This window comes from Oryx dammah, unplaced genomic scaffold, assembly GCF_014754425.2.
Source record: "Oryx dammah isolate SB20612 unplaced genomic scaffold, SCBI_Odam_1.1 HiC_scaffold_11077, whole genome shotgun sequence".
NCBI lineage: Eukaryota > Metazoa > Chordata > Mammalia > Artiodactyla > Bovidae > Oryx > Oryx dammah.
Window position 1 is genome coordinate 6,275,445 of NW_024080471.1, and position 19,294 is coordinate 6,294,738.

The 19,294-nt window shown below is 44.8% G+C and overlaps 1 protein-coding gene across 1 annotated transcript in view; it reads right to left on the minus strand.

The window, feature by feature from the left end:
• The window catches only part of LOC120860442 (ectodysplasin-A receptor-associated adapter protein-like), a 151,285-nt gene that overhangs the window by 12,278 nt on the left and 119,713 nt on the right, over positions 1-19,294 (minus strand). The window contains exon 7 of the mRNA XM_040236241.1: positions 1,850-1,895. Coding sequence (XP_040092175.1) covers positions 1,850-1,895 — 46 coding nt within the window. The remainder of the gene's footprint in view (positions 1-1,849; positions 1,896-19,294) is intronic.

Sequence of the window (19,294 nt, forward strand, 5' to 3'; positions counted from 1 at the left end):
GAAAAGAAAATTAAAACTGCCTCTGCTTGTATGAAAAGATACTTTCCATTCCTCCACCTCACTCAGCGAGGTGCTTCTAATATGAGCCTGTGTCCACTGGAGCATTTGTGGAAGAGGATAATTCTTAGCCGTGGCCTTAGCCTCCAGCAGGGGCAGACTGTGGTCGAAGGAAGACGAGTTCCATGGGTTCCTGGTGGGACCTCAGATGTTGGGCCTGTCCCATGAAAGCTGGTGGGTAGGTGCCACCAGACGTTCTCCTGGCCCAATTTCTCCCTGATATCTCTCATCACAGTAGGACAGTGGCTGAGCAGGATAGTGGCTGAACGGGAACCAGCATCCCAACTTCTGTCTTTCAGAACTGTTTACCTTTGCCATTTGGCCTCCTCAGAGAGCCTGGCACACAGTGGGTCTTTAAGAAATTAAAATCAGTTTGAATGAAAAAACAAAAAAACACCTGGAATCTCACCACCCAGATATATAACTGTTCCTAATATCATGTATCAAAGTTGATTATGCATCGCAAGTTCTGATTTTCAGCATGGTTACCTGGGCACAGCCTGGGATTGATGATAGAATATCCTAAGACTTTTATGAGTATCCCCATCCTTCTCTAAAAAAGAAATGAACAAACCCCTGATGATTTGGGTCATTCAATGTGTTTTAAAAGATATTTTAAAATGTTGGTGAGCTTTTTTCCCCTTTATTTTGGTAGCTTATTTTAATGCTCACTCCGTACTTTCCCCATGATTAATTAATGAGAAACCTAAATACTGCCAATTTTTTTTTTGCTTTTTCATTTTTTTGGCCATGCCACATGGCACATGGGGATCTTAATTCTCTGACCAGCAATCAAACCAGCAACCCTGCACCAGAATTGTGAAGTGCCAACCCCTGGACCACCAAGGAAGGCCCTTAATACTGCCAGAGTTTCTGTCTCACAATGAAGAAATCAAAAAAGGTGGTGGGGGACGAGGCGGTAGAGACAAATTAAATGTTTCTTGTATATTAATGCATATATGTGGAATCTATAAAAATGGTATAGATGATCTTATCTGCAAAGCAGAAATAGAGACACAGACATAGAGAACACATGTATGGATATCAAGGAGGGAAAGGGGAGAGGTGGGAGGAATTGGGAGACTGGGATTAATTTATATACATTATTGATACTATATATAAAATAGATAACTAATGAGAACCTATTGTTTGCTCAGGGAACTCTACTCAGTGCTCGGGGGTGACCTAAATGGTAAAGAAACCTAAAAATGAAGAGATACATGCATATGTATAGCTGATTCACTTTATGTGCAGTAGAAACTAACACGACACTGTAAAGCAACTATACTCCAATAAAAATTAATTTAAAAAATTTTTTGGTGAAACACATTAGAAGCAGAAAATGGTGGGGACCAGCACATAGCCTGGCTCCCTAAGGTGTGGAGATGGAAGGGAGGCAGTGAGTGTCTGAGTGGCCCTTCTTACTGTGACTGGGTCTGCCTACATGCCATCATTTGCTTCCTCCGGACAAAGTTCTCTACCAACACTGTGGCTCCTGGAACTTGGAGGGAGGGTTGGTTCTGACCCTCATCAGATCCTAAAGCCATCCAGTTAAAAACCCTGCTGGGCCTTGCACAAGCAGAGGAGGGTTAACACGAGAAAATATTCCTTGTAGGCTTTTGTGAAATCCTGGAAGATTTCTTTGCAGTTCACCATGGTGTGTGGTTGGAAAGTTTCTCTAGTTGGTAATACAGATTTTGAAAGTTAATGATAAACACCTTCTCAAAAGATCTTGAATTTAGCCATGCTAGCTAGCGCTGATGCCTAGATACCTTTAAAGTCAATCATTTACCTGAAAGGGGGTCTCCAGTACTGTCTCGAAAGCCATTTTCTTCTCCCTTAAAAAACAAAAATGCAATCTTCATTAAAACCATACCCATATGTGATTAGAGATGTTATCAATTTTCCAATTTAGTTAAATTTCCACCAGAACCTGGGAGGGGGGGTATGGATCTTAAGAATGGTACTTTACTAGTAAGTCAGACAGAGAAAGACAAATATCATATGATATTGCTTGTATGTGGTATAAAAAAAATGGTACAAATGAACTTACTCACAAAACAGAAAGAGAGTCGGAGACACAGAAAACAAACTTACAGTTACTGGGGGGAAAAGAGAGAGGGATAAATTAGGAGATTGGAATGGACAAGTTTACACTACTAAATATAAAATGGATCACTGGTAAGGACCTACTGTGTAGCACAGGGAACTCTACTCAATACTCAGCAATGATTTATATGGGAAAAGAATTTTAAAAAGAGTGGAAATATGTATATGTGTAACTGTTCACTTTGCCGTAAAGTAGAAACTAACATAATGTTGTAAATCAACTATCCTCCAATTAAAAAAAAAAAATGGGTAGTGAATGATGTGTCTCTCCCTAGAATATAAACTCCCAGAGGGCAAGAACCCTTGCGTATTTTTTCTCCGTGCTGAGTCCTCAGCAGTCAGAACAATGTCCAGCACACAGCAGACACTCAACAGATGTTTGTTAAATTACTGTCATTTTTTAAAAGTATAAATGCATACAAGATGCCATTTCTTCCTTTTTTTTTTTTAATTTTACACTATGGACTATTTCCCTTATTTTATTCTCTATCTGCTTTTTTGTCGGGCTTGTTGTTTGTCAGTCCAAGTTATAATTCTTGCCTGTATCTATTATACTTTTTGTTGTTGTTGTTCAGTTGCTAACTCACAGAAGCAAAGAAAAACTGTTAAAAAACAGTGACTAATTCCCTTTAGAAGCAACGTATTTCTGCCCACCTACTTGAGGCTCTATTTTTACCAAGGCTGTGCTACCCGGAGGGAGTTAGCTGATCTCCTTGTAGGGTATGTGTGTATGTGTGTTTTCAGTGGAGTCAGCAGAGGAGAATGACCCCAGTGTATATCTGTTCATGCTAACTCTATGGCATTTTTAAAATTTTTATTTATTTATTTATTTTGGCTGTGCTATGCAGCATGTGGGATCTTAGTTCCCTGATCAGGGATCGAACCTGCATCCTCTGCAGTGGAGGTGCAGAGACGTAACTACTGAACCCCCAGGGAAAGCCCACATTAACTCTATCTACATACAACTAAATCTCTCTCAGCAGCTAACGGTACCCCTTCCATCCACAGTACTGCAGAAGAAGCACTAAGGGTTGGGTCAAGGCCCCGGGTGTGAGTCCACCTGCGTTCATAACCACAGGCACCTCACTCACCTGGAGTCAGAACTGGCCTCTGATTTCTCATTTGCATGCTGAGGGGCTGATAGATGACCTTATCCCTAAGAGGCTCTACATTCTCAGGCCTCTGAGAGCTTCACTTAAAGATGTGCTAGCTCCCTAGTGTCAAACATTTTAAACAGTCTTTTCCTCTTAATCCCCTAAGAAGCCTTTCTCCTTGCTCTTGAGTTCATAAATTCCCATGTTTCAGGGTTTTCCTGGTGGTCCAGCAGTTAAGACTCTTAGCTTCCACTGCAAGGGTCATGGGTTCAATCTCTGGTCCGGGAACTAAGATCCCGCATGCTACAGGGTGTGGCCACAAACAGATTTTATCCAAAAATAAATGCCCATGTTTCTGCAGAATACAGACAGTGGTCTAATTACAAGGCTATTTTTTTTTCTTTTACACAAGAAGCATCTGTGTGTCTTACCAGCTAGATTTTGTCCCCTAACTCATCTGTTTCTTGCTTTGCTTGAATCCTATTCTTTCTCACTGTCCTCACTAGAACAAAAAGCAACCTGTTCACCATACTGTATATACAGTTTATAAGAGTTAGGGGCAGTCCCTAAAAGAGCAAAAATGCCTCTCTCTGCAATTTTTTACTTCTGCAAGACAAAACCCAGGAGCTCCACAACGTTAAGGCCACTATTCAGTGTTCACCAGGTCGTGTGGGGACCTGCCTTTTCCCATCTGTGCAGCTCCAGCAGGACCAGGCAGGCTCGCCCTCCCACCAGCACAGTCACGGTCATGCTCACTGAATTGGAAACTTTCGCGGAGGAAGCAGAAACCGGACCTTCGGGTAGTGTCAACAGACACAAACATTAGCACTGGACAGATTTTTGTAGTACTGACAAGGTCCTGCTAAAGCATGGGCTGTTCTTTAAGTAAAGATGATGTTACGTGCCATAGCTGATTTGATTTCTCATCATCTGGAGAAAATGTTACCAAAATCAGTGTCCGGCTAGCCTCACCCCACTGATGTAGATGAGGGACAAGACTCGGAATTACTTGGGGACACAATTTAGATTTTTGTTCTTGGCCTTGATTAGTATGTTGTGCTACTTTTAAAGATGGTTTCCTAAGAGTGAAGTCAGAAGAGACTTACATTTGGTGGTTTCCAGGGTCTTACTGAAGCCTCATTCGGCACCTCTTTTCTGAGTAACTAATAGGTACCAGCTCCTGTGGGGGAACCCATCTGCAAAGGTAAAAGGACCTGAACCCTGACTGCTCAGAGATGCTAGGGAAATAGAGACACACCAGACTAACTAAAAGGAAAGGCAGAAGACGGTGTATTCCGATAGGGAGGCAAAGATAAGTCAGAGGGGGGAGGTTTCTTCCAACCAAAACGTATTCTGATTATTGAAATCAGAGATGTCTGAGATGAGCCTTTTTGAGGGCCTGGAGAGAGGGGAATCAGGAGGAAAGGGCACTGAGCTAGAGGTCCATGGGAGCCCAAAAGGAAGTGAAAACACACAGGGCCCCTGCAGGGCATTTTGTCTGAAGCAAAGGCGTTGAGGGGGTGATGGAGGGTGATGAGACGGGAAAATGCACTGAGGTCTGAGACCTGGTTTCAAGCAATCAGAACCTGGGCATCCTTGGAGCTGTCAAGGATCAGAGTGGGAATACCTACTGGACTGTAGGAGTAGGGACACACGGGTGGCCAGGGAGAATGCGGCAGCCAGGCAGTCTGATGAGGGGAAGCATGACTGGCTCAAAGGCAAGGATTAGGAAGTCTCCACACCACTGCTTTGGGAGAGGAAGGGATAAAGCCAGAGCCATGGCAAGGATACAGCCAGCATGGGGGCGGGTGAGTGGAAGTCAGATGAAGAGTGAGTCCAGAAGATATGACGGATGAGACCACAGGAGCTTGGCAGAAACTTAAGACAGTGCTGGTCCTCAGGAGAGGCTGGGTTAGAAAACTAAGACACGGACGCTGGGAGAAGTCAGGCAGTGGAGGGCATGTGGCGAAGTCTCAACTTCGAGGAACAGCCAGGGCCACATTTCAGTAGCAAGGGACAGAATGAGAAAGGAGGGAAGTCAGGGGGGAGGAGAGAAGAGCAAGGGTCACATGGACACGTGGTCTGGCAAGGAGAGGAGCAGGTTCCGAGAGCAGCTCTAGCAGCTTCCACCAGGCGGGCGGTGAGGATGTGGGGGATCCCCTCCCCCAGCCCTCCTTGCTGCTTTGCTTTCTCTTGCCTTTAAGGCCTCAGCTTAAGCATCACCAGCTCTTGGAAGCTGTCCAAGCTCACAATCAGGGTGATGTGCCTTGGGTGCTCCTACAGCCTTCTGGACCTGAATGATACTTGGTGACACGTAAGGTCAGTACCAATAATCCTCAAGGAGGAGCCTGGTGGTGGGAACCTAACTAAAGCGCAGCTCTGGGGACAGGAGTCCAGGGCCGAGGAGCTGTGACTCGGGCACGGAGGCCAGCCCTGCAGCGTCCTGGGGGTGCTGAATCCAGGTCGGAGGGTATGAGTGTGATTGAGCACTTGCTCCATTAAAACTGATCCAGGAACAGAGGACAGAGGCGCGGGTCAGAGCAGCAGTGGGCTTAGTTTGGCCACACAGGACAGCAGGGGACATGAAACAAGAGCTAATCCTCTCCTTTTCATGTCTGTCCCTCCCCGTCCAAGGGATCCTACCCCTGGGTCTTTTCTGAGCCAATTCCCAAAACCAGGTCCTCCATCCTGCTCCTTCCAAACTTCCAAACTTCTTGATGGTTGACTTTTGCTGAGTGCATACTATGTCCCAGGCAGATGACACTTTTTTGCGGGGGAGGTCGGGGCATGAGGTATACGGGACTGTAGTTCCCTGACCAGGGACTGAACTCATGCTGTCTGCATTCAGAGTGTGGAATCTTAACCACTGCACCGCCAGGGAAGTCATCCCCAGGCCGATAATCTTTATTGGGTTAGCTCATTTCCTCCTCGAGATGCCGAGGAGCTGAGAACCACCACACACAAATGATGAAATGCTGCAGATTTCTGTTTGGAGGACTTTTTTTTCATTCTAAGTGAAGATCAAGTGCAATGCATTGGTTTTGTGGAAGAGAATAGTTTCTGGATATCATTGGGTCTGTGTGCCAAAGGGAAATGGTCTAGATAAGAAAAAAGGTAGAAATGACCTAAATGTCCATTGACAGATGACTGGATTAACAAAATATGGAATATTATTCAGCCTTAAAAAGGAAGGGAATTCTGACATGCTAGAATAAAGATGAACCTTTACTGCATGCTAAGTGAAATAAGCCAGTCACAGGTGGACAATACTATATGATTCCATTTATACAGGTTACCTAGAGGAGTTAAATTCAGAGACAAAGTAAAATAATGATTACCAGAGGGTAGAGCAAGGGTGAATGGAGAGTTAGTGTTTAATGGGTATAGAGTTTCAGTTTGGCAAGATGAAAAAGCTCTTAAGGTAGGTGGTGGCGGCTGCACAACAGTGTCATTGTACTTAACGCCTTTGAACCATGCACCTAAAACCGGTCAAGATGGTAAACATCGTGTGTGTATTTTACCACTTATAATTTTTAAAATATCTCCTTAGGAAATCTGAAGGTAACCACAAAACTGAACACCAGTGTTGTATCAATTCAAGCTGGCTAAAGAAAACACCAATTTTGCAAACCCTTTCCATTGTGAATATGTGGAAATTACCTTATATTTGGGCAAATGTGTTAACTGCTGCCAAGAATTCTTTGAGTAGAAAGAAAGTTGGCTAGGTGACATCAATTTTGCACTTGGGTGAATTTATAACCTAGTCGTTGGGTCCCATGTCTGCTTAGGGAGCTGCAGGGATCAGGTGATGAACAAGAGTCTGCCCTGGGAACTTACACGTGGTGACTTCACACCAGGCTCCAAGCAGCAGCAACCCCAGGGCCCAGAAGACCCTGGGGGTAAGGGGAGATGAACACACGATCCATGTGCATCCACACATGCGGACGGACTGATGGGCTGAAGATGCTGACAGATTGATGAGGAAGATACAGACCAGCACCCAGGAGCTAGACACCAGTTTTCAGGGAAACACGATCTGCTGGGCTCTTCTGTCCATCTTTCTTCTTTCCTTCCTTATTTCCTTCCACAGCACTGCACAGCATGTGGAATCTTCGTTCCCTGGCCAGGGATTCAACCCAAGCCCCCTGCGCTGGAAGCAAGGAGTCTTAACCACTTGACTGTCTGGGAAATCCCAGTTTGGTCCATCTTTATGAGTCTATGTATAGAGTCCCATCTTTATGCCTTGTAAAACTAGGGAGAAGAGAACTCAGTGGCAAAGCCCTCAACAGGTAGTTAATCCAGTTGTAGCCTAAGTCTGATTCGAAATCACCATAAAGACCAAAGTTGTCATTGTCCACCTGTTGGCAGCAACCTACACAACAGGCAGAGCCTGAGAAGAAACGCCTCCTTTGAATTAACCAACTTCTTTGGGAGAACAACCAATGCTAAAGCTTGATGTCTCTGCTTCATGAAAATATTTTAGTAAATGGCTTTGAAAATGCGATTTTAAATGCCTGAGTATGCCAGGGAAATAGGGCTTATATAGCATGGATTTAGACTGTTCTAAATTTTCTCCCATCGCTTGCCACTGTAAGCAAGCACCTTTTGGTGCTATGAATTCCCAAGATAGACCTGTGTTCTAGGTAACTCTTCTGAATGCATTACTGATTATTCACTTCTAAACATTAGGACTAGACTATCAGTCTCCTGTTGGGTTTTTCTAAAGCAGTTTATACTCAATTCTTTTCATGCAAATTAATTACAATTGTAATAACTGTTTACATTTATTTTTATTTTTTACTGAAGTATAATATACATAGTGAAAGCTGGACATATCTATTTGAAAGTATACAAGCATAGTCTGAAGATATTGCACGTTTAGTGCTAGGCCACCACAGTAAATTGAATAACTCAATAAGGTAGTTGTTATTGTTCAGTCACTAAGTCCTGCCTGACTCTTGGCAACCCCATGGACTGTAGCCCACCAAGCTCCTCTGTTCATAGGATGTCCGAGGCAAGAATACTGGAGCGCACTGCCATTTCCTTCTCTAGGACATCTTCTAGACCCAAGGATCAAACCCAGGTCTCCTGCACTGGCAGGCGGATTCTTTACAACTAAAAGCCACCAAGGACACCCCCTCAATAAGGTAAGTCACATGAATTTTTTGGTTTCCCAGTGCATATAAAAGTTATGTCTATACCATCCTATAGTCTATTAAATATGCATTCTATCTAAAAAAGCAATCTACATACCTTAATTCAAAAATGCTTTATTGCTAGGGAATTCCCTGGTCCAGTGGTTAAGACTCTGCACTTCCAATGCAGGAGGTGTGAGTTCGATCCCTGGTTGGGGAACAAGATCCCACGTGCCTCATGGTGTGCCAGAATAAATAAAAATTTTGTAAATACGTTATTGCTAAAAAATACTAAACATTATCAGAGCCTTCAGCAAGTCATATTCTTTTTGCACCAGTTGCATCAAAGATCACTGCTCCCAGATCATCATAACACATATAATAAAAATGAAAAAGTTTGAAATAGTGCAAGAATTACAAAACATGACACAGAAACATGAAGTGAGGAAATGCAGTAGGAAGATGGTGGCAACAGACTTCCTGGACACAGGGTTGCCCCAGTTTGTAAAAAATTCAATCTCTGCAAAGGCAAAGAGGCAATAAAGGCAAAGAACAATAAAATGAGGTCTGCCTGTATTTCAGAACCGGCTTTTAGAAATGGGTTTCAGTCGATATGTTCATCAAGCACCTACTCAGTGCTGGAAACAAATCCCTGATGCTGCTGGTTACGATCCAGTAATGGGACCAAGACACACACATAAACATCCAAACCACAAGGAAAAACGTGTGAAAAATGTACATGCAAAGTGCCAAGGGAACACAAAGGTGGGCAGGAACTCAAGGGAGACTTCCAGGAACAGGGCAAGGTTCACTAAGGATAAAAGAACTGAATCGGGAAGAAAGGGATTTTGAAATGAACGTTACAGTGCTTCGCTAGGATGAGAGCAAATCTGTGGGTTTGTGTACATTTAGTTCTTTCTTCTCTTCAAGGAGATCTCTATCGAATGACAAGGAAGACTTGCTACTTGTGGAGTTGAAGTGAAGGTCAAAGACTGCAGCGGCTCTTTCCACGACTTCAAGGCGGGGATACTCAGGTGTCATTTCATACCTCGCCTCTGGTTTCAGAGATACAGAGGGAGGGGTTTCCCTCTGTGTATAAAGCATTAGATGATTATTGTTGAGAAATATCACGAAGTATTTTACAGGAGATTATGGCTTGCATGTGCAAATGCCAGCAGACAATGAAGATATGGATATTACTGCGAGGCAGGGAGGGTCTGCCTGTGTTTCTTTCGTCCACAAATCCTGGGTTGGAGGATACAAGCAAGGCTAGAGCACAGACCAGCTGAAGGTTCCAGCCCAGGAAGTGCATTTGAGAACTCCTCATTTCAGTCTCTGATTTTCCTCTCCTACATAATTATGTTGCTAGCTGAAGAAAGACTGCTTGGCTTCATATGCAGGGCCAATATATGAAAAGGTTACTGAGCCAAAATACCATCTAAATGTGTATATGATTTAACCCATCACTTTTCTTTGAAGAAAATTCCAAAAACATGAATAACAAGTATTCAAAACTATATTATTTTTCAAAACAGCAACAAGTGAAACAAAAATTTTTTGTCCCCTAATCTCTCATCCCAGCTCCTTCCCCAGAGATCATTAGTTACAATCTGGAGTGCCTCCTTCCTCATTTCTTATTGATAGGCACACTCAAAACCTACCCAGAGATGTTGTTTAGCCCAAAACCATATTAGTCTACAATTTCATTTATTTAACATTATATTGTGAATATCTTTTAAGGTCAGTAGTCTCTCCTCTTTTCAATGGCTTAATATTACTCTGTGTCAAAGTACCATCATTCATCAACCACCTCCTACCTACGTGCATGTAAGTGAAGTGACATCGCTCAGTCGTGCCCGACTCTTTGCGACCCCGTGGACTGTAGTTTACAAGGCTCCTCTGTCCATGGGATTTTCCAGGCAAGAGTACTGGAGTGGGTTGCCATTTCCTTCTCCAGGGGATCTTCCTGACCCAGGGGTCAAACCCAGGTCTCCCACATTGTGGGCAGACGCTTTACCATCTGAGCCACCAAACATCCCACGCGCGTGTAAGCTACCAGCAACTCTTCTCTGCTTCAAACGCACTCTGCAAAGATGTCTCCAGTACCAAGTCCTTAAAGGGGGATCACTGCATCAATGAGGAACAGATGCTGCCAAGTAATCTCCTGAAAATTCTATCAGTTTACACTCTCAACTGTGTATGACGACAGCTTCCACACCAACCGGAAGTGTAAGTGAAATTTAGCACACTTGTGAAATTTAAACTCATTGTAGTTCACAGAGCACTGAATGATAATGAAAATGCTGCCGCTACTGCTGCTAAGTCGCTTCAGTCGTGTCTGAGAATAGAAGCCACTAAAACTGCAAGGAGATCCAACCAGTCCATTCTGAAGGAGATGAGCCCTGGGATTTCTTTGGAAGGAATGATGCTGAAGCTGAAACTCCAGTACTTTAGCCACCTCATGAGAAGAGTTGACTCATTGGAAAAGACTCTGATGCTGGGAGGGATTGGGGGCAGGAGGAGAAGGGGACAACAGAGGATGAGATGGCTAGATGGCATCACTGACTTGATGGACGTGAGTCTGAGTGAACTCTGGGAGTTGGTGATGGACAGGCAGGCCTGGCGTGCTGCGATTCATGGGGTTGCAAAGAGTCAGACGTGACTGAGCGACTGAACTGAACTGAAGTCAATTAGAGCAGATAAAGTAAAGAACTAGAGACTTCCCTGGCAGTTGAGTGGTTAAGATTCTATGTTCCTAATGCAGGGGGCACAAGTTCGATCCCTGGTCAGGGAACTAAGACCTTACATATTCTGTAGCATGGCCAAAAGATAAAAATGACTAAAAAATAAATTAAGAAAAGTAAAGTGAGTGAAGTCGCTCAGTCGTGTCTGACTCTTTGCAACCCGTGGACTGTAGCCCACCAAGCTCCTCTGTCCATGGGATTCTCCAGGCAAGAATACTGGAGTGGGTTGCCATTTCCTTCTCCAGGGGATCTTCCTGACCCAGGGGTCAAACCCAGGTCTCCCACATTGCAGGCAGAAGCTTTAACCTCTGCACCACCAGGGAAGCCCAAGTAAAGGGCTGTACAATTTTAATGGTTAGTAAACTCTTTATGCTGCTCTCAGGATAATAACTATGAAGTCTAGAATGTAGGCATGTTTGCCCTTTAGCATGTACCTGTTTTATCACAAATATTGCCTTTTGACTTGGTACCAAAGTATAAATAAATCAAAGACACAGACATTAATAGGTTCTATCAAATTAGAGTACTATGATTTTTCTTTTAAAATTTCATATCTGGAATATTCACTAGAGACAAAAGGACTCAAGGTTCTGAGATGATGACTGTGGTTGGGTGGCATAAATGTGTGGTGGGAGGAATAGTTCACATTTCATCATTTTCCAGAAATCAAAGACAGAGAGAGGAGGTGGTCCTGGTTCAGCCAACCTAGGACTGGACCAGACAGGTTCCACCCCAAATTAGCAAGAGCATAACCAAAATGCCTGCTGAGTTGAGACTGTTGCCAGCTAAGTTGATGGATAGAAGCAGCAAGGGGGAGGAAAAAAGAAAAGAGACTAGGCTGGGTCAGAGATGTGGGAGGGATTATCCTTGGGGATAATCCACCACAGAGGCAATGGTTCCCATGGATGGCCAAGCACAGTGAGGAGGCAAGCAGGCCACCATCCAGGATAAATAAATTGCTGGTTCAAGAAAGTGTAATCTGTTTGGACTGGGAGATGTTGACTGTAAAGCTAAAGGGAGTCCCTCTCATGAGAATTAAAAACACCAAGTGTAAGGGTCCTCCTGGGCAGTCCAGTGGTTGCAACTCCGTGCTTCTACTGCCAAGGGCCCAGGTTCAATAAGGGAAATAAGACCCTGAAAGCTGAGCAGCACAGCCAAAAATAAAACAAAGGGACTAAAAAAAAAAAAAAATCCAGATCAATAATGCAAAATTCACAGTGTTTGCAATCCAATAAAAAAGTCAGTGAACAAACAGGGGACTTCTCTGGTAGTCCAGTGGTTAGGACTTCCCTTTCAATGCAGTGGGGTGCAGGTTTGATCTCTGGTCCTGGAGTAAGATCTCAGATGCTTCCAGAACAAAAAATCAACATATAAAACAAACAGCATTGTAATAAATTCAATAAAGACTTTAAAAATGGTCTACATAAAAAAAAATCTTTAAAAGAATTTAAAAATCATACAAAGAAGTAAGAAAATCTGATTAATAACCAGGAGACAATATCTGACAATTTAAAAAAAAACCTGAAAAATGCCAAATGTAGGTTCTGGGCAAAGTTATCTAGTTTTATCTGGTTCCACATCTCTAAACTTCATATCAGGGTGAAGTAAGGAACTACTGAACATTTTCTAAATGCAGAATGATCTGCTTCTCCCTTAAAGAACAAACAAAAGGACTCGCCAATCGATCAAACAGATCTTGTTGGAGCTTGAAAGGATTGCTGCGTATCAAGGAGGGCAGGTAGGGGCCTGCTGGGCTGACTCACAGAACACACCATCCATGGCAAGTGCTGGTGGGCCCATTCCCTGTTATTAAAACACATGTAATTGCTTCAGGTTTGCAGATGGTCTGATGGGCTGCTATCTCTGCCAAGGCAATGAGGCTGCCGGATGGGATTTTGCCAGCCACCTCTCAGCCTAATTTAAAAAAAAGAGCAACCCCTCTATTTACCAATTTTGTTTCCAAAGTTTTTACACTAGTGGTCTGCCAGACTGACAGCATTGAGAACAGTGGAAAAGCGTAAAATCTCCCCTGGTTTAGGCCAGGAAAGAGGCCCAGTAACAACTGATAACACCAACTGCTACTGATCAGAAATGCTAGTGCAGCTCTGCCACTCAGCCACTGGCTCAAGTCCCCTCTATGAAACAATGTGATTTCTATGCCTCCCACCCCCGCTTTAGCTCTAGCGATGCCAAGTTATCAATTTGGGCATCTAAGTCCAAACCCACTATCTAAATGGTCAGGATTAGCAAGGCCAAGCCTTCTCTGATTTAGTATCAGCTGACAAAAAGCTCAGGATATAAGGTACAACATAGACAGGACTCCAGCCTCTGTCACAATGGAGGGTGTGTGGGAGGCCTGGGAGGAAGGGGGGAGTCCAGAGGGTATTATGAAGGGTCAAGGCTATGGGGTTGGGGGAGAGTCCTGCCTAAGATAACAAAGCATGTGTTCTTAGAGATAAAAGACTTCTGTTTGGTTGGTAAATTAATAAGATACAAAATTAATCATGTCTAGGGGTTGCTACTCTAGCATCAATCAATAACTGAGAGTTTTTAGGCTTGGCCATCATATTATACTTGGTGTAACACTATCAGTGGGCTAGCATGCTTGGAGTTTCTGTGCTTTAAAACTGGGTGGGTGTTCCCTGCGCCCCCACCCCCTCCACTGACTCTGAGTAACATAATGAGGAACATTAACTTTGAAAGGCTTGTTTAATTTTGAAGAAATCAGTTAGCTGTTGTTAGGCTTTCCATAGAGAAGACAGCATGTTGTTTTTTTTTAAATTTGGTGGTATTTATGACTAGAAATAGACTTCAAGCCCTTATAGCTTGCTTAGTGGAAGAACTGGCAGTGTGGTCTACTAGGTCTAACCTAATAGAGATGTAAATGGAGTCTAAGGAAATATATAGCCTTAAAGGTGGGGACTGACACATTGACATCCACCACAGCAGTACTGAGAACAGTAAAACAACCTCAAAGTACCACAATCAGGAAACTCAAGTAGCTCTTTGGCATAGAATGTACCAGGATAAAGGATGAGAAGCACACCTCCCACAGAGAGGGGCCCGGTTAATCCCGAAGGACCAGCCTTCAGCTGATAGAAGCGGGAGAGATTTCTCTGAAGGAATCAGTAGAAGAACTGAGAGCTGGGGCTGCTTTCCTTCCTCTATCTGTATGGCTCTCTGTCCCACCCCCAAGCCAAGTGAAGGAGGCCTCAAGATCACTGCTTGTCAGGGGTGCCTGCCAACAGGAGGAAATGGCCTCTCACTCTTAGCCTGCTGCTTGTTGATTGGTGGATGCTCACAGTCTCAACCGCTCTGCCACTGGGAGACCTACCCTGTGTGGGACCTTGCCCAAGCTAAGAGGTGCAGAACATATTCCTGAGACAGGAGGACCTGGGGTTAGCTGGTGGAGGCAAATGTGAACATTCCGCTGGGGGTGGTTTGCCCGTATCAGGTAACTGCAGTGTTGCCCCCACTTGCTGCGGAAGGGGAGGAGAACCAAGGCCATCTGCCCCTCTTTGCGGGCCTCAACATTTCAAATCAAGCTTGAGCTGGAAGTGACGAGCAAAGGTGTGAATTGGATGAGAGATTTAACTACTGTATGGAGTTCACTTCATTTAAATATACTAACCAGACTACCGGATGCTAGGAGACATATTACTCTACTCATTTTTCAGAGGTGGAAACTAACAGAGAGGTGAACTAATTGTTCAAAGTGATATAGTTAAGTGGCAGTTAGGGACCTGGTAGGTCTGTCTCGCTCCAAAGACCATGTAAGGCTGGTTACAGTTCCAAATATGGATTCTAGAGTCAGAGTACCTATGGCTCTACTATGCAATAGCTGTGTGATCTTAAACAAATGATTTAACCTCTCTGTGCCACAGTTAGATGGGCAGAATAACAGTATATCCCACATAGGGTCATTTTGAAAATGAAAGTTCCCACTGCTGTATTTAACATGGATAACCAACAAGGTCCTGTGTATAGTGCAGAGAACTCTGCTCAAAGTTATGTGGCAGCCTGGACGGGAGGAGCGTTTGGGGGAGAATGGATACCTGTATACGTATGGCTGAGTCACTTAATTGTGTACCTGAAACCATCACAATGTTGTTAATCGGCTGTACTCCAAGATAAAAAGTTAAAAAAGAGATATTCCCCTCTCCAGCTGTTAGAATTTTTAAAAATTATGAATATAAAAAAAGAAAATTAAAAGAGTTCATGCAGGTGAGTGCTTGGAACAACACTTTACCTAAAAATGTTAATGGTGATGCTTCTTTAAGGCAAAGAATGCTGAAGATGGCGTCACCCACCAGAAGCTAAGGGAGAGAGCTGGGACAGATTCTGCCTTTCGGCCTAGAAGGAGCCAGTCCTGATGACATGTGGACTTCTGCCTCCAGGCTGACAGATCACAAATTTCTGTTTAAGCCACTCAGTCTGCAGGATTTTGTTACGACAGCCCTAGGAAACTAATACACATGTGATATGTCCATTGCTTCTGCAATGGAAAAAAACAACTTTTTGGACCTCTGTTTTCCTATCAGCAAAGTGAGAAATGGATCCCAGATCATCTTCTTCCATCTCTGTTAGGAACATTTGCATATACTCTCCATCAGAAACACATATATTTAGGTGAAGAATACATCTGAAATAACCTAAACTCTTATTCATAAATACAGCACATCAGCATTTCCAATGTGTGTTTCTTGGATTATTGAGCCTAAGAGTTGGAGAACAGGCTTCAGCAGTCAAAGAACCCTCTTCCTCATGCTCTCCACATGCAGTGAGCTGTCCCCTTCCAGCTGCGCTGACCAACCACTGTGAGGGGACCGGCTCAAGGATCAGCACCCCACCCCCCAGGCTGCCCCAATTCTGCCTCAGCTAACCAGCCCACCTGCTGGCAGGAAGAAGCAGTCTGCACCTGTGCCAAATGAAGAGGTGATGCTGAAGACGTGTCTGGGTTGTTTTACCCTGTGGACACACGGTCTACTCCAGCCCTTCTCACCCCAGGTACACAAAGTCCTGGAACACTGAGAAATATCAGAGGTTGGAGCCCACTCCAGACCACTTCAGCAAGATTCTGCAAGATAGGAGCCAGCCATCGATATTCTGTAAAAGTTCTCCAAGTGATTCTGATGTGCAGTCAGGGTCCAGGACCATTCATTTGTCTACACAGATCACAGGTGGGCACTAATAACGTTCAGGCTTCCCAGGTGGTGCTAGTGGTAAAGAACCCAGCCACCAATGCAAGAGACGCAGGAGATGCAGGTCTGACCCCTGGGTCCGGAAGATCGCCTGGAGGAGGCCATGGCAGCCCTCGCCAGTATTCTTGCCTGGAGAATCCCATGCACAGAGGAGCCTGGTGGGCTACAGTCCATAGGGTCAAAAAGTGCCAGACGCATGCACACTATAGATAGCTTTTAGTGAGAAAAGTAAATTTAAATCTGTTTTTGTGGGAGCTTTCTTCTAAGTTTTTTTTTTGTTTTAATTTTTTGGCCTTTCAGCATGTGGAATCTTAGTTTCCCAACAAGGAATCAAACCCATGCCCCCTGCACTGGAAACCCCCACCCCCACCCCCAGTGTGAAGCACTGGGCCGTCAGGGAAGTCCCTCTTCTAAGTTGTAAAATCTGTCCTCAAGGATTCTCACTGCTGCCTATAGTGCTGGATCAAACAGCAGCCAATGGACAGTACGACCCTGCCCCTTTCCAGGGCCAGTGTTTGAAGTACTTTCTATGTGCAAATGATGTACCATGCTCACGTGAAGTCGCTCAGTCGTGTCCGACTCTTCGCGACCCCATGGACTGCAGCCTACCAGGCTTCTCTGTCCCTGAGCCTTTCCAGGCAAGAGGACTGGAGTGGGTGGCCATTGCCTTCTCCGGATGGTCTCGCTAATGCCCCCCAAATAACAGGACTGATTTTATACAGGAAGAGAGTCCTGGGAACCCCCAACAGCCTAGATGCCCGTGCGTCTGTCCAGCCCGCTCAGCTCCTCTGTGGTTTCTGGAGGGAGGAACCTTGCTGGAGAGTCCTCTGTAGGTCACATGGATTGCTGGAGAGTCCTCTGTAGATCACACGGATACACCGTGGCCTCTGGGGCTGTGGAGGAGGGCAGGCCATGCACCTGGACTAGCCCCTGCTCTCCATCCCTGGAGACTTCACATCTACAGCCTTTCATGCTGCTTCCTGTAACACTTCTCAAAAATCCACCATGTGCTCTGGCACCCTGAACACAATATAACGTGTTTCTGATTCCCTGTAACAAATGGCAACTCCCACCTAATCTGGACACTCCCCTTCCAGGGATTTTTTTCCCTGTGTGATTTTTCTCTGCCACACCATTACCAGTCGAAAGGTTCTGTACTGTATAGATTCACTCACAGTAAATCTTATTTATTTGTTACATACCCATAAAGCATTTATGATGTGCTTGATGGCATCTTTTAAAGATTTTTTGAAAAGTCTTTATTGAATTTGTTACAACATTGTTTCTGTTTTATGTTTTGGCTTTTTGGCCACAAGGTAAGTGGGATCTTGGAAGGTGATCCCTTAACCACTGGACTGCCAGGGAAGTCCCTTGGGGATATGTTAAGAGCTTAAACAAATATGAACTCACTTTTTTTTTTTTTCCCGAGTTCCCAGAGAAGCCATTTTCTTATTTTTCAACAGTGACCCCACTAGGCACTGCTCACCTGCTGCAACTCTCTGAAGCAGATCTGTAACCCTTTCCTCCTCTGCAGTCTCAAGTCCTATCAGACACTGAACCCCTGACATCTCCAAAATGTATCATTTTGTTCTTTCTTCCCCCAAGAATTCACAGAGGTTGAATGGTGTCCCTTAAAAGATATACAGTGGAGTCCAAACTCCAGCACCTCAGAGTGTGATTGTATTTGGAGATGGCTCTTTATAGAGGTAATTAAGTCAAATGAGGTCATGAAAGTGAATGCTAAATCAGTATGACTGGTGTCTTTACCAACCGGGGAAATGCGAAAGGAGAGAGCCACAACCAGAGGGAAGATGACACGAAAAGACCCAGGAACAGACAACTGGCTACAAACCCAGGAGACAGACCTGGCGCATCCTCATGGCTCTCAGAAGGAACCAACCCTGCCCACAGCTTGATTTCAGACTCACAGGTTCCACACAGTGAAACGTTTCTGCTGTTACTGCCATACTCTCTGTGGGGCTTCGTGACAGCAGCCCCAGCAAGCAAACACGGATGTCTTGGAATTACACTCCCCACTCTCCATCCTTCCCTCCACAACCACACCCAGGCCCTTGGGCAAATGATCTTCCTGGGTGACTGCAATAGCCCCTTGGTGTCTCCTGGCCTCAGTCTTCCTTCCTCCCTACCCCTTGGGCAAGCCACTTAGGAGAATAACATTTCTAAGACTCTATTTCCATCCCATCATTTCACAGGAAGACTCTTCCGGGACCTTCCAAGTGCCTAGGAGATCCAGGCCCTCCAGACCTCCCCTGGAGCAGCACCTCCTATAGCAGCAGTTAGACAGAACATGGACCCTGGAGAGACAGGTATGCTGAAGTGGGAGAAACAAGTCTGTCTCTCTTCAACAGGTAAGAAGCTTGCTTACCTATTGAACGAGTTCAGTCAGTGTCTTCTCTCTTTTCTTTTCTCTCTATATTTCTGTGCTGAGACACTCTGAGAATCTAAGGGAGAGGCTCTTAGCTTAAACATTCTGATTCAGCTTTCCATGTGGGAGATTTAAAAATGCTCAGTTTCACTGAAAGCTCTGAGTGTGCATCACTGTACACCCCTAGCACTTAAACAGTAGTGGTGATACATTCTTGGACTCAAATAGTGGATGGATGGGTGAGTGGATGGGTGGATGGGTGGATGGATAGATGGGTGGATAGATGGATGGGTGTGTGGGTGGGTGGGTGGATGGATGGATGGGTGGGTGGATGGATGGATGGATGGATGGGTGGGTGGATGGATGGATGGGTGGGTGGATGGGTGGATGGATGGGTGGGTGGATGGGTGGATGGATGGATGGGTGGATGGATGGATGGGTGGGTGGATGGATGGGTGGGTGGGTGGATGGATGGGTGGATGGGTGGATGGATGGATGGGTGGATGGGTGGGTAGGTGGATGGATGGGTGGATGGATGGATGGGTGGGTGGGTGGATGGATGGATGGG